Here is a 15,186-nt window from a genome sequence, read left to right on the forward strand (position 1 = left end):
TAACTCTTTCTGTGCTTCTTATAGGCACAGTACGTTTTCATATTATAGTAAATTACTTGAAAAGTATTTCCAAGTTGCTAGTTTATTTGCTAGTGTGTTAAACATGTCTGATTCAGAGGAAGACATCTGTGCTATATGTGCTAATGCCAAAGTGGAGCCCAATAGAAATTTATGTACTAACTGTATTGATGCTACTTTAAATAAAAGTCAATCTGTACAAATTGAACACATTTCACCAAACAACGAGGGGAGAGTTATGCCGACTAACTCGCCTCACGTGTCAGTACCTGCATCTCCCGCTCGGGGGGTGCGTGATATTGTGGCGCCGAGTACATCTGGGCGGCCATTACAAATCACATTACAGGATATGGCTACTGTTATGACTGAGGTTTTGGCTAAATTACCAGAACTAAGAGGTAAGCGTGATCACTCTGGGGTGAGAACAGAGTGCGCTGATAATGTTAGGGCCATGTCAGATACTGCGTCACAACTTGCAGAACATGAGGACGGAGAGCTTCATTCTGCGGCTGACGGTTCTGATCCAAACAGATTGGATTCAGATATTTCAAATTTTAAATTTAAGCTGGAAAACCTCCGTGTATTACTAGGGGAGGTGTTAGCGGCTCTGAATGATTGTAACACAGTTGCAATACCAGAAAAAATGTGTAGGTTGGATAAATATTTTGCGGTACCGTCGAGTACTGACGTTTTTCCTATACCTAAGAGACTTACTGAAATTGTTACTAAGGAGTGGGATAGACCCTGTGTGCCGTTCTCACCCCCTCCGATATTTAGAAAGATGTTTACAATAGACACCACCACACGGGACTTATGGCAAACAATCCCTAAGGTGGAGGGAGCAGTTTCTACTTTAGCTAAGCGTACCACTATCCCGGTGGAGGATAGCTGTGCCTTTTCAGATCCAATGGATAAAAAGTTAGAGGGTTACCTTAAGAAAATGTTTGTTCAACAAGGTTTTATATTGCAACCCCTTGCATGCATTGCGCCTGTCACGGCTGCAGCAGCATTTTGGTTTGAGTCTCTGGAAGGGACACTTGAATCAGCTCCATTAGATGAGATTACACACAGGCTTAAAGCTCTTAAGTTAGCTAACTCATTTATTTCAGATGCCGTAGTACATTTAACTAAGCTTACGGCTAAGAATTCCGGATTCGCCATTCAGACGCGCAGAGCACTGTGGCTAAAATCCTGGTCAGCTGACGTTACTTCTAAGTCTAAATTTCTTAATATACCTTTCAAAGGGCAGACCTTATTCGGGCCCGGATTGAAAGAAATTATCGCTGACATTACAGGAGGTAAAGGCCATGCCCTGCCTCAAGACAGAGCCAAACCTAAGGCTAGACAATCTAATTTTCGTTCCTTTCGGAATTTCAAAGCAGGAGCAGCATCAACTTCCTCTGCTCCAAAACAAGAAGGATCTGTTGCTCGCTACAGACAAGGCTGGAGACCTAACCAGTCCTGGAACAAGGGCAAGCAGGCCAGGAAACCTGCTGGTGCCCCTAAAACAGCATGAATTGAGGGCCCCCGATCCGGGAATGGATCTAGTGGGGGGCAGACTTTCTCTCTTCGCCCAGGCTTGGGCAAGAGATGTCCAGGATCCCTGGGCGCTAGAGATAATATCTCAGGGATACCTTCTGGACTTCAAATACTCTCCCCCAAGAGAGAGATTTCATCTGTCAAGGTTGTCAACAAACCAAATAAAGAAAGAGGCGTTTCTACGCTGCGTACAAGAGCTTTTATTAATGGGAGTAATCCATCCAGTTCCACGGTCGGAACAGGGACAAGGGTTTTACTCAAATCTGTTTGTGGTTCCCAAAAAAGAGGGAACTTTCAGGCCAATCCTGGATTTAAAGATCCTAAACAAATTCCTAAGAGTTCCATCGTTCAAAATGGAGACTATTCGGACAATTTTACCCATGATCCAAAAGGGTCAGTACATGACCACAGTGGATTTAAAGGATGCTTACCTTCACATACCGATTCACAAAGATCATTACCGGTATCTAAGGTTTGCCTTTCTAGACAGGCATTACCAGTTTGTAGCTCTTCCATTCGGATTGGCTACGGCTCCGAGAATCTTCACAAAGGTTCTGGGTGCTCTTCTGGCGGTACTAAGACCGCGAGGAATTGCGGTAGCTCCGTACCTAGACGACATTCTGATACAAGCTTCAAGCTTTCAAACTGCCAAGTCTCATACAGAGTTAGTACTGGCATTTCTAAGGTCGCATGGATGGAAGGTGAACGAAAAGAAGAGTTCTCTCTTTCCACTCACAAGAGTTCCCTTCTTGGGGACTCTTATAGATTCTGTAGAAATGAAGATTTACCTGACAGAAGACAAAGCTTCAAAATGCATGCCGTGTCCTTCATTCCATTCAACACCCGTCAGTAGCTCAATGCATGGAGGTGATCGGCTTAATGGTAGCAGCAATGGACATAGTACCCTTTGCACGCCTACATCTCAGACCGCTGCAATTGTGCATGCTAAGTCAGTGGAATGGGGATTACTCAGACTTGTCCCCTACTCTGAATCTGGATCAAGAGACCAGAAATTCTCTTCTATGGTGGCTTTCTCGGCCACATCTGTCCAGGGGGATGCCATTCAGCAGGCCGGACTGGACAATTGTAACAACAGACGCCAGCCTACTAGGTTGGGGCGCTGTCTGGAATTCTCTGAAGGCTCAGGGACAATGGAATCAGGAGGAGAGTCTCCTACCAATAAACATTCTGGAATTGAGAGCAGTTCTCAATGCCCTTCTGGCTTGGCCCCAGTTAACAACTCGGGGGTTCATCAGGTTTCAGTCGGACAACATCACGACTGTAGCTTACATCAACCATCAGGGAGGGACAAGGAGCTCCCTAGCAATGATGGAAGTATCAAAGATAATTCGCTGGGCAGAGTCTCACTCTTGCCACCTGTCAGCAATCCACATCCCGGGAGTGGAGAACTGGGAGGCGGATTTCTTAAGTCGTCAGACTTTTCATCCGGGGGAGTGGGAACTTCATCCGGAGGTCTTTGCCCAAATACTTCGACGTTGGGGCAAACCAGAGAGAGATCTCATGGCGTCTCGACAGAACACCAAGCTTCCTCGTTACGGGTCCAGATCCAGGGATCCGGGAGCGGTTCTGATAGATGCTTTGACAGCACCTTGGACCTTCGGGATGGCTTATGTGTTTCCACCCTTCCCGATGCTTCCTCGATTGATTGCCAGAATCAAACAGGAGAGAGCATCAGTGATTCTAATAGCGCCTGCATGGCCACGCAGGACTTGGTATGCAGATCTAGTGGACATGTCATCCTGTCCACCTTGGTCGCTACCTCTGAAACAGGACCTTCTGATCCAGGGTCCCTTCAAACATCAAAATCTAATTTCTCTGAAGCTGACTGCTTGGAAATTGAACGCTTGATTTTATCAAAACGTGGTTTTTCTGAGTCAGTTATTGATACCTTAATACAGGCTAGGAAGCCTGTTACCAGAAAGATTTACCATAAGATATGGCGCAAATACTTATATTGGTGCGAATCCAAGAGTTACTCATGGAGTAAGGTTAGGATTCCGAGGATATTGTCTTTTCTACAAGAAGGTTTAGAAAAGGGTTTATCCGCTAGTTCCTTAAAGGGACAGATTTCAGCTCTGTCCATTCTTTTACACAAACGTCTGTCAGAAGTTCCGGACGTTCAAGCTTTTTGTCAGGCTTTAGCTAGGATCAAGCCTGTGTTTAAAACTGTTGCTCCACCATGGAGTTTGAACTTAGTTCTTAATGTTTTACAGGGGGTTCCGTTTGAACCCCTTCATTCCATTGATATCAAGTTGTTATCTTGGAAAGTTCTGTTTTTAATGGCGATTTCCTCGGCTCGAAGAGTCTCTGAGTTATCTGCCTTACATTGTGATTCTCCTTATCTGATTTTTCTTTCAGACAAGGTAGTTCTGCGTACTAAACCTGGGTTCCTACCTAAGGTGGTCACTAACAGGAATATCAATCAAGAGATTGTGGTTCCATCTTTGTGTCCTAATCCTTCTTCGAAAAAGGAACGTCTGCTACACAATCTAGATGTAGTCTGTGCCCTGAAATTTTATCTACAGGCAACTAAGGATTTTCGACAAACGTCTTCCCTGTTTGTCGTTTATTCTGGTCAGAGGAGAGGTCAAAAAGCTTCGGCTACCTCTCTCTCCTTTTGGCTTCGTAGCATAATACGGTTAGCCTATGAGACTGCTGGACAGCAGCCTCCTGAAAGAATTACAGCACATTCTACTAGAGCTGTGGCTTCCACTTGGGCCTTTAAGAATGAGGCTTCTGTTGAACAGATTTGCAAGGCTGCAACTTGGTCTTCTCTTCATACTTTTTCCAAATTTTACAAATTTGACACTTTTGCTTCTTCGGAGGCTGTTTTTGGGAGAAAGGTTCTTCAGGCAGTGGTTCCTTCCGTATAAAGAGCCTGCCTGTCCCTCCCGTCATCCGTGTACTTTAGCTTTGGTATTGGTATCCCATAAGTAATGGATGATCCGTGGACTGGATACACTTAACAAGAGAAAACATAATTTATGCTTACCTGATAAATTTATTTCTCTTGTAGTGTATCCAGTCCACGGCCCGCCCTGTCACTTTAAGGCAGGTAATTTTTCCATTAAACTACAGTCACCACTGCACCCTATGGTTTTCCTTTCTCTGCATGTTTTCGGTCGAATGACTGGTAATGGCAGTTAGGGGAGGAGCTATATAGCAGCTCTGCTGGGTGAATCCTCTTGCACTTCCTGTTGGGGAGGAGTTAATATCCCATAAGTAATGGATGATCCGTGGACTGGATACACTACAAGAGAAATAAATTTATCAGGTAAGCATAAATTATGTTTTTGATCGAAGTTATAAAAACTAAGTATAATCACCATAGTCCTCTCACACATCCTATCTAGTCGTTGGGTGCAAGAGAATGACTGGAAGTGACGTAGAGGGGAGGAGCTATATGCAGCTCTGCTGGGTGAATCCTCTTGCATTTCCTGTTGGGGAGGAGTTATATCCCAGAAGTAATGATGACCCGTGGACTGATCACACATAACAGAAGAAATTACAGTTACTAGTTATATCTGTATCACGTACTCACGTTAGTCTGTGATATGACATATTACAGTTACTAGTTATATCTGTATCATGTACTCACGTTAGTCTGTGATATGACATATTACAGTTACTAGTTATATCTGTATCATGTACTCACGTTAGTCTGTGATATGACATATTAAGTACAGTTACTAGTTATATCTGTATCATGTACTCACGTTAGTCTGTGATATGACATATTACAGTTACTAGTTATATCTGTATCATGTACTCACGTTAGTCTGGAATATGACATATTAAGTACAGTTACTAGTTATACCTGTATCACGTACTCACGTTAGTCTGGAATATGACATATTAAGTACAGTTGCTAGTTATACCTGTATCACGTACTCACGTTAGTCTGTGATATGACATATTAAGTACAGTTACTAGTTATACCTGTATCACGTACTCACGTTAGTCTGTGATATGACATTAAGTACAGTTACCTCTTTATCTTCTTGGGCTCCCCTGTATAATACATCTTTTTGGTTATTTTTCCTCTGTGCTCTCCCTCTAGGGCTTCCATACGGTTTTCAGATATTGGTGCTAGAACTCGCATTTGCATTACAGGTTTCTGTAGGGAAATACAGATGAAATTATAGTTAGCGATTTACCCATCATGCAAGATGAGTCCCCTCATGTTACTGAACCTTAATACTCTTACAGACCTATTTGTTAATGGGACGTACTAGAGTAAAAATAACACAAATGAGTGCACTAGAACATTTTTACTAGGTGTTTAACCTTCACAAATGATGAAAAATGATATGAATGAAGGAACTAAAATCATATATTAAAAGGGACATAATACTCATATGCTAAATCACTTGAAACTGATGCAGTATAACTGTAAAAAGCTGACATGAAAATATCACCCGAGTATCTCTATGAAAAAAAGAAGATATTTTACCTCACAACTTCCTCAGCTCAGCAGAGTAAGTTCGGTGTAAAAAGTTATACTCAGCTGCAGCCCAGCTGCAGGTAAAAAAATTTTTAAAAAATGAAGAAATGAACAGCAGCCAATCAGCATTAGCAGTGCTGAGGCCATGAACTCTTTTACTGCGATCTCATGATATTTCACAGTAAACTTCCTTAAACTGAATAGGGAAGTGTGCACGAAAGCTCGCTCCTTCCGCTGTCACGGGACAGACATACGGATTTGATGCTTAAAGTCCTTTACAATGGGATGTGGCTACTGATGAATTTTTGAGGTAAAATATCTTTCTTTTTTTACATAGAGATGTTCAGGTGATATTTTCTAGTCAGCTTTTTAAAGCTATACTGCATCACTATCAAGTGTTTCAACATTTGGGTATCATGGTAAAAGGCCTGTGCATTAGGCAGCGTTCATCACACTGAAACCATTGGCTGCCATGTTGTACTGAATTAAAACTTTCTATATTTAATTAAAAGAGCATTATAAAAACAACTATTTCACCAGTTTTTACGTCAGATCTTACCATTGATAAAACATATATTTGCCATATAAAAACACTCATGACTTCTAAATTCATATTTGCTCTCTTGCTGTAGTTGGCTAACTGGCTGAATGCCCCGGGGCTGCTACTTTCATAAGTGTCCTGAGAGGGGGACAAATACCAACACCTGAATTTTTAAGCACCCATTTGGGGCTAGATTATGAGTGCAGCGGTAGTTTGCCCTCCCGCTCACAAGTTAACTCCGCTAAAAGTAAGCGTTTTGTGCACGTAGGGTACCGAGCATAAATCAATTTGAAAGTAAAATGTTTATGCTCACATGCACCTGACACACACAAAAAGCCAAACTTTGAATATCGTAACCACATTAACGTATTCTCTGATAGACTCCATTGAAGCACGAAAAGTGCAAGAAAATCACCCTTATTCGTGTGCAAACCCAATTGTATTTTCTCAAGTGCGCTAACCTGACATGAAATATGAATATTTCAGATTCCAATGTTCTTTACATAGAAAAATATGTTATATATATATATATATATATATATATATATATATTAAACACGGAAGGGAACTGCACTCTCATACCGGACCGGGTACACATCCCATGACCCTGCAACATGCTCAGCCCTGGGTGCCACTGGCACTCACAGGAAGCTGTGCTGTCCACAGAGCCACAAGCAGTTAACCCCAGACAGGTCTGGGTGCAAGAACCATAGGGAAAATTACAAAACAAATTAATACAACACACAGAGAAAACCCAGCACTCACTTACAAGCTCTCAGCTAAGATTTTTTTTTTTTTTTTAAATAATTTTTATTATTTTTGAAAGATGAATGAACATGAGAGCATCAAAAGCATGTACACGTATATCAATAGTACATATTACAATATTAACAGAAAATTACAATACGTAAAGCAATCACATATAATGTAGAACGCAAGAGAGAATGCTGAGTGTTTAGAGTCAATATCAGTTGCTTGCGAGTCTCCAATCATACCCTCACCTCTCGAGGTAAGAGTGCTGAAACACCATTGTTGCAAAAGGATAAACACATAGCAATCTATCCAAATAAGTCAGCGTTCTCTAGGGAGTGTAGAGGTTTTGTCATAGTTGTGCATACCTATATCATAACTTAACCATAAAACATTACAGATCAGGTATATTAATCAAAACAAATGCAGGCTGTGCCAAGCTATATAATAGGCAGGGTAGGGGAAAAAAAAAAAAAAAAAAAAAAAACACACTCATAGACAAGGAAGAGGTATAGGAGTGGAATTTTAGGGAGGGTTCAGTACGGGGAGGGGGGGGAAGAAGTGGTCATGTAGCACCAGATCGGTCTAACACCGAAGAACCACAATCACCCCATATTATTTGCGGGGAGAATTACTTTGGGCAATGTGCCCAAGTTTTGATCTGGAGGTCCACTGATCCATGGATGTGAGAGACGTAGGACTCCATTCTCCTGACAAAGTCCAAAATGTCGGTCACTTGCTCCCAAGAGGGTGCAGCTCGTTGTAGCCACATGCGGGCCACAGCCAGTTTAACGGCCAGAAACAGGTAGATACAGAACAGTTTTTGAGGTAAGGCCAATTTACCGGGCAAGATGTGAAACAGACATGAACTTGAGAACAGAGGTACTGGAATACCCCCCGAAGAGCAATACCGGATTGCTCTCTGCCAGAGCGGCTGAATCTGTGGGCAAGACCACCAGATATGTTGAGGGGTTCCCATGTCCTCGCACCCCCTCCAGCATTTAGGCGAGTTGACTGGCGAAATCTTAAACAAGCGAATGGGAGTCATATGCCATTGGAGCATGACCTTGAGGAACAACTCATACAGAGTTGTGCAGTGAATAGCTCTCTTAGTGAGTTGGACTGCAGTCCGCCAGTGTTGTGGGTCGTGTGAGACCGCTAGGGAAGATTCCCAGTGCCGAATCGGGGGAGATTTGTAGAAAACTGGGGGTTTCATGAGTACAAGATACGAGATGGATAGGAGTTTGGTAGGAGGGGCCAGAGAGTCCCATCTCACCTCCCAAGTAGTTTTGGTTCTCAAAGAACTTGTATCAAAGCCCCATGATATGAGGAGGCTACGTAGTCTCCAGAATTCAAAGTGTAAAAGAGGGGGTGGACTAAATTTCCGAAGGAAACTTTGATACGTGAGTAATTTGTCTCCTGCATAGAGGTCTGCTATCTTGGTCAAACCCAAAGTAAGCCATAAGTTAGGATGAGAGTCTGGTAGCGACAATAGTAGTCCTCTTAAGGAGTGTGACGGTGAGGGGTGAGGCGCTATGGACGGAAGGCTACGAACCTTATCCCAGAATCTCAAATTCGACTTTATAATTGGGTTAGCCAGAAGGGCAGGCGGTCTAGAGTGCTTAGGGATCCACAGAAGATCTCTCAAGGTATACCCAGCCGGAAGAGACGCTTGTTCAACCTCTGACCACCGGCTCACCAGTGTCGAGTTCCATTGAGTCACATGGGAGAGTCTGGCTGCTTCGTGGTATTTCAGAATATTGGGGGCAGCCGCACCACCAGCTAGTAAGGGCTGTTGCAAGATGTTGGTAGCTAGTCTCGGGACTTTATTGCGCCAAATAAATTTGTTGCACAGTTGTTGGAATTTATAAATTTTAGATCTAGGGAGCGAATGAAACAAATAGGTAAGCTTCGGTAAGAGGCTCATTTTAAAAGCTGCTATCCGACCCAGCCATGAGAGCGATGGAACATTCCATGTGTCGGTAGACTTTTCGATATTTGATAGCAAAGGAGTAAAATTCAAGTCAATCATCTCCGAAACACTATGGGAGAGATAGACTCCGAGATGTTTAATATGGGACGTGGACCATGAGAATTTATAGGTACGTTTTAGCGTACCAAGAGTCTCTTCCGAGATATTGATTGCGTAAGCCTCTGTTTTAAGAACATTTAATTTATAGTAGCTAACTAAGGCGAATTTGTCTAGCAATGAGAATAGATGGGGGAGAGAGGTAAGGGGGTCCGATACAAGCACTGTGAGGTCGTCTGCGAATAGAGCAGTCTTCTGCTCTGTACGATGTATGCTGACCCCTTTAATCAGAGGGCAAGACCGGATAGCCTCTGCTAAGGGCTCCATCATAAGGGCAAAGATGAGCGGGGACATTGGACACCCCTGTCTCGTGCCGTTCGTGATCTTAAAAGGTCTGGAGCAGAACCCCAGGCCCTTGACCACTGCTGACGGGGTAGAATATAACGCCGCGATTGCTACAATGAAAGACTCCGGAAGGCCAAATCGTCGCAGCACAGTGAACATATAATCCCAGTTCACCCTGTCGAAGGCCTTCTCGGCGTCCAGCGACAGGGTGACACAGGGCAGACGTGAGCCATGAGCTTCAAAGTAGATATTCAGGAGGCGCCTTGTATTATCCGGGCCTTGCCGATGTAAGACAAAGCCTACCTGATCTGAGTTGACCAGCATAGGTAATAAGGAGTTAAGGCGCGAGGCTAGAATTTTAGCATACAGCTTAACGTCAAGGTTCAGCAACGATATTGGTCTATAGCTTCCACAAAAGCGTTAAATCTTTCCCTTGTTTTGGGATAGTGATGATAGTGGCCTGCAAGAATTCGGCCGGGAAGGTCCCCTGTTCACTTGCCAGTGTAAAAAGACGCCCTAGAATGGGAAGTAGCTGGACTTGAAACTTTTTATAGAATAAGTCAGAAAAACCGTCCGGTCCCGGGGATTTAAAAGCTTTGAGGGATTTAATAGCTTTTTTTAATTTCCATTAGTGAAATGGGACTCTGCAATGAGGCAATACGATCCTGAGGAACCACAGGGAGATTTAGCGGAGTTAGAAATGCCTCAACAATTTCAGATGTTGGGGGGAAAATTGATTCGTCCTGTTTTAAATTATAGAGAGAGGCATAATAGTCCGCAAAGGCATTACCAATATCTGTAGGTTTCAAAATGCACCGACCATCCACCCTCAACAGGGGGATGCGTGCCGCTGCAGCTTTTTGACGTAGCCGATTAGCCAACAGTCTGTCTGATTTATTACCTTTGTGGTAGTATATTTCTTTAAGCCGTAAGAGTCTCACGGCTGACCTCTCGGTCTCCAGATGAACTATCCGTGCCTTAAGGTCCATTAGTTGTTTGGACAATATGGTTGTGGGATTCGTTTTATGTGCCTCAGAGATCTTACGGAGACTCATAGTGAGTTGCGCTAGGGTTTCCCCTTTGCGCTTTTTAGCAGCTGCCGCTATTTTTATGAACGACCCTCGAATATACGCCTTCAATGTTGCCCACAGAGTAAAGTCATCTACCTCGTTGGTATCGTTTAAAGTTAGAAAGTCTGCAATGTCTCTAGCAATAGAGACTTCTGTTCCAAGAGCTGAGAACAGATGAGGATGTAAGCGCCATGTAGAGGATCGTTGGAGTTCTATAGAAGATCGCAGAGTAATATACACAGGATCATGGTCAGACCATGAGCAGGGGGGGATCCAAGCACGAATTACCCCATCTAGCAGACTCGGGTCACAAAAGAAAAAATCTAAACGGGAATAAGAGCGATGTACCGAAGAGAAGTAAGTGTAATCACGAGCAGTCGAGTTAAGGGCGCGCCATATGTCAAACAGATTAAATCGGTAGATCAAATTCCGGAATTTGTGCGACAATTCAACTAGTGGCTTAGGGGATTTGCGAATGGTATCTGATCGCCTATCCAAATTGGGGTCCCAGATAATATTAAAATCACCAGCGAGAAGCAAGAGGCCTTGGCGCAAAGCCTCCAGCCTCTGGAGAAATTTACGCAATGACCGGATATGTTGTTTATTGGGTCCATAATAGGAGGCCAACGTATACATAGCGCCATCCAACTTACAAACAAGAATAAAATATCGACCTTGAGGGTCAGCTTCAACAAAAACACTCTCATATGAGACATCTTTGTGTATAAGGATAGCCGTTCCTCTTGATTTCTGGGAGAAGCTAGCAGTCTCGACTATCGGGTACAATTTAGACTGAATGGGTGTCTTCGCGCCTTTAACCCAATGGGTCTCTTGGAGAAAAACCAGGTGGGCACCAGACTTGGCTAAAGACCTAAGGCAGATGCTGCGTTTAGTCGGGGAGTTGAGCCCTCTCACATTGTGAGTGACACAACAGAATGGCATATTTGCAGTTACGTTTCTTCCTTGCGTAGGTAGGGGCCAGACAGGCTAATAAGAAGGAGGTGGGGCACGCTAGGGAAGGAGGGTAATTGAGGGGAGGAGAAATAGGGTGCAGGGCAAAAAGGAAGGGGAAAACACACAACAAAGAAGAGGGAGAAAAAAAAAAAAAAAAAAAGGGGAGGGGTAGTTAAGGTAGATAAATACGCTTAGCACAGTCTCAAAATGTGAGAGAAACAAGGACCGCTGGTGCGGACAAAATCTGAAATAAAATATACAAAACAAGCAAAACCAACAAATTCGAGCACAAAGGGTGCGGTATATAAACAAGGTAAACCGCGTGTGTAGCCTCTGGAACACGTATCCAGAGTACTTTAAGTGGGGGGGAGGTGGCTAGTCCTAGCCAGTGACTTGGTTATTAGATTATACAAAAGAGGGGAGGGAAAAGATAATATGAAGTGAGAGTAAGGGGGAGGGGGAAGCACATAGACTCTGGATCAAGGAAAGAGTGGGCAAGAGGATAAAGGGGAGAGAGAGGATAGAGGGCCAAAGTGGAGAAAGGAGTAGAGGAGGGGGGAAAAAGGTAGAGCCATTTGTGGGCCAGAAATACAAGGCAAAAAACAGTAATTAGAAAACATCAACATAATAACAGTAGTCTAAACGGATAGAGCGAGTGAGCCAGCTGTGTAGTACCACACCTCCAAGACACTGTAAATTACAGATATCTCTTTGGCCTATCCAAAAAGAGGTAGGCTTAGTAGCATAGTAATGATAGAGGAAGGATGCATCACAGAATGGCATAAGCATTATCATGCATATCACTCGAGGTGGGGATCAGACATAAGCAGATAGCATACAGGGAATAATATTATGGAAGAAGATGACAAAATCAGTTGATGATCGGTCAGCTAGTTACTATAATATGCCCACCCCACCGATTAGGCAAGCACTAGCAGTACATAAATATAACCATAACATATGCAATAAGAACAGTAACATATAGAATGAAAGTAACATATAATCCGCAAAACTCAATGGCTGTGGAACATCATTAAAACATTAACAGTCAAATCAAAGAGATCAAGTATGCCAGTTGTGGAACATAACACCTCTCTGCGCTGTGAGTCATAAGCAGCGTGTAAGCCCATCTCTGAATAAGTGGGGATGAATATCATCGAATAAGGCACCATGAAACACAAGTGGCATATGCATTACAGTATACATCCTCTAAAATAAAGTTTAACTGGGGAACAAGTGGTAGATTTAAAATAATAGTGCACATGAGAGCATCGTGACCATTAATTGGTGGATTCAGTAGTATACTGTCAGTAGATGGCCATCCCACCATCTAGGCAGGACACAACACACCGATAGCAGTAGTGAACAGATAAAAATACATTCCTGGGAGCTCAAGTACATCATTAGTTCCTAGCTTGGGTGAAAGAGGTTATCTCCGTTTGAAGGGGGATGAGGGAAAAAAGAGAGGGAGAAGAGAAAAGTTGGAAAAAGAGTAAAGAGAGGGGAAGAGGAAAAGAGAGAAGGGGGAGTAAGAGAGGAAATAGGGATGGGTGGGTAGGGTAGGGCATGGACACATATACACTTAAGATTAAAGTCTCTCCTACGTCTCATATTCAGTCATCATCCTCCTCTTGGACCTGGCTGGTTGAGGCTGAGTCTTTAGGAAGTCTTTGAGGGAGTGGACCCCATTGTGGGACCAAGGGATTCAAAGAGCTTTGGGGTGGAGTATCAGGTGAAGATGGAGATGCAGAACTCCATTTCTGTAGAAGATTCTGACAATATATTGCTGATTATCTTTTAGAACAAAAAGTCGTGTCGATGACCCCATCTGTATTTTATACTGTGCGCTCTGAGGAATTTAGTGAAGGCTCCAAAAGACTTGCGTTGCTGAAGGGTATGGTGAGAAAGGTCAGCAAAGATGATGATGTTTTTGAACTGTTCTGGTAGAGTAGGCTTGGACATGGAGGCTCTAACAAGTCGCTCCTTATATGTATAGAAATGCAGCCGCACAATGACATCCCTTGGTTTATCAGTTGCTAGGCTTCGAGGACGAAGGGCTCTATGTGCCCTATCAATAAGTCCCTCATTGGGATTCACCGGCGGCGCCAGGAAGTTAAAGAGCTCAGACAGGTGGGCAACTAAGTCACTGGAAGCTACACTCTCAGGTATCCCCCTGAGGCGTAGATTATTCCGACGGGATCGGTCTTCAGCATCTGCTACTTTATTTTCTAACATGATAAGCTGTTCTGCCAGACTCTGAGCATATGCTAGTACATTAGCCTGTTCAACTACCATGTCTTCCTGTTTCCTTTCAAGTGTGTCCACTCTTTCTGAGGTAGAGGTCAGGTCTCGTCGCATCTCTGTCAGTGAGGCAGTAATTTGAGACTGAAAGGAGGAGTGGTGTGCCTCAAGTAAAGATTGCAGAGAAGATAGTATAAATGAAGGTGTTACAGTTGTCGGAGCAGCTTCTTGAAGGGCCTGGAGAGTAGTGGTCACCTTGTCTGATCCTGGCGTTGATGTGTTAGAGCTGTCTTGTGAATCTTCATTTGTAGATAGGAGCATAGGATTGAAGTGATCTACCACAGTCCTTTTAGGGCCAACTGATGGCTTGGGTTTTCTTTTGTTGGCTTGTGCCATTTTCAGAGCTGAAGGCGGCACAACCTGTGAACAGAGTCTCAGCCCAAGGTCAGAGGAGAAAGAGTTTGAAAATTGGCGTTGCAAGATGAACTAAGACAATGTGTATATGTGTTAAGATCCAGAGCCTTAAGGGCGCCCCCTCCCCTGAAGCAGTGCAATTAGCAAAGCATTTGTAAAATAGGAGAGTGCCTTTGGGCTTTACAAGGTATTCTTTGACCTCTCACTTCTTGAGGTTAGGAGAAATATACAACCTGGGTGCAGCCCTTTGCCACGTATGCTGCTTATTATAGGATATGTATTCTCAGGCTTCTACTTGGATATCTTTGACTTGAAAATATAGTAGCCTCAATGTGGCCAGGGTGTTAGTGGCAGTACAGCAAGCGCAATGTCCATGTATGGCACCCTCCTAGGGGAGTGCCCCCTTTTGGGCGAAGCAGGAGAGGGAAGTGGGGTATGACCCGCTGTCACTGAGGGCAGCGGGAAAGGGGGGAGGGTGTCCAAACCTGGTGAGAGGTGTCAGCGAGGGCTGGTGCTGTAACAGAACAATAAAGTAGCATCCGTCTTTAATTTAGGTATTGGAGGCCCTTTACAAGGGTGTACAGTGATGCAGTAATCTATATCACAAATAGACCACAGTTTTCTGGGTTTTAGAACAGGGAGCTCTGTGGATTATTAGTGATGATGTGGGACTAGACTCCAAGTTAATTCCTTTTTGAGCTACTCAGTATGAATGCTGACAAAGGGAGAAAGTTTTTATATTTCACAAATAATCCTGTACATCACAATTGCTCAGGTGTTCTTAAAAGGATCTCACAAAGACAGTAGTCCGAACTAGTTA

The 15,186-nt window shown here is 43.6% G+C and overlaps 1 protein-coding gene across 1 annotated transcript in view; it reads right to left on the minus strand.

Moving 5' to 3' along the window:
• LOC128654734 (uncharacterized) overlaps nucleotides 1–15,186 on the minus strand; it is a 71,014-nt gene that overhangs the window by 39,965 nt on the left and 15,863 nt on the right. The window contains exon 2 of the mRNA XM_053708830.1: nucleotides 5,568–5,697. Coding sequence (XP_053564805.1) covers nucleotides 5,568–5,697 — 130 coding nt within the window. The remainder of the gene's footprint in view (nucleotides 1–5,567; nucleotides 5,698–15,186) is intronic.

Source organism: Bombina bombina, chromosome 3 (assembly GCF_027579735.1).
Source record: "Bombina bombina isolate aBomBom1 chromosome 3, aBomBom1.pri, whole genome shotgun sequence".
NCBI lineage: Eukaryota > Metazoa > Chordata > Amphibia > Anura > Bombinatoridae > Bombina > Bombina bombina.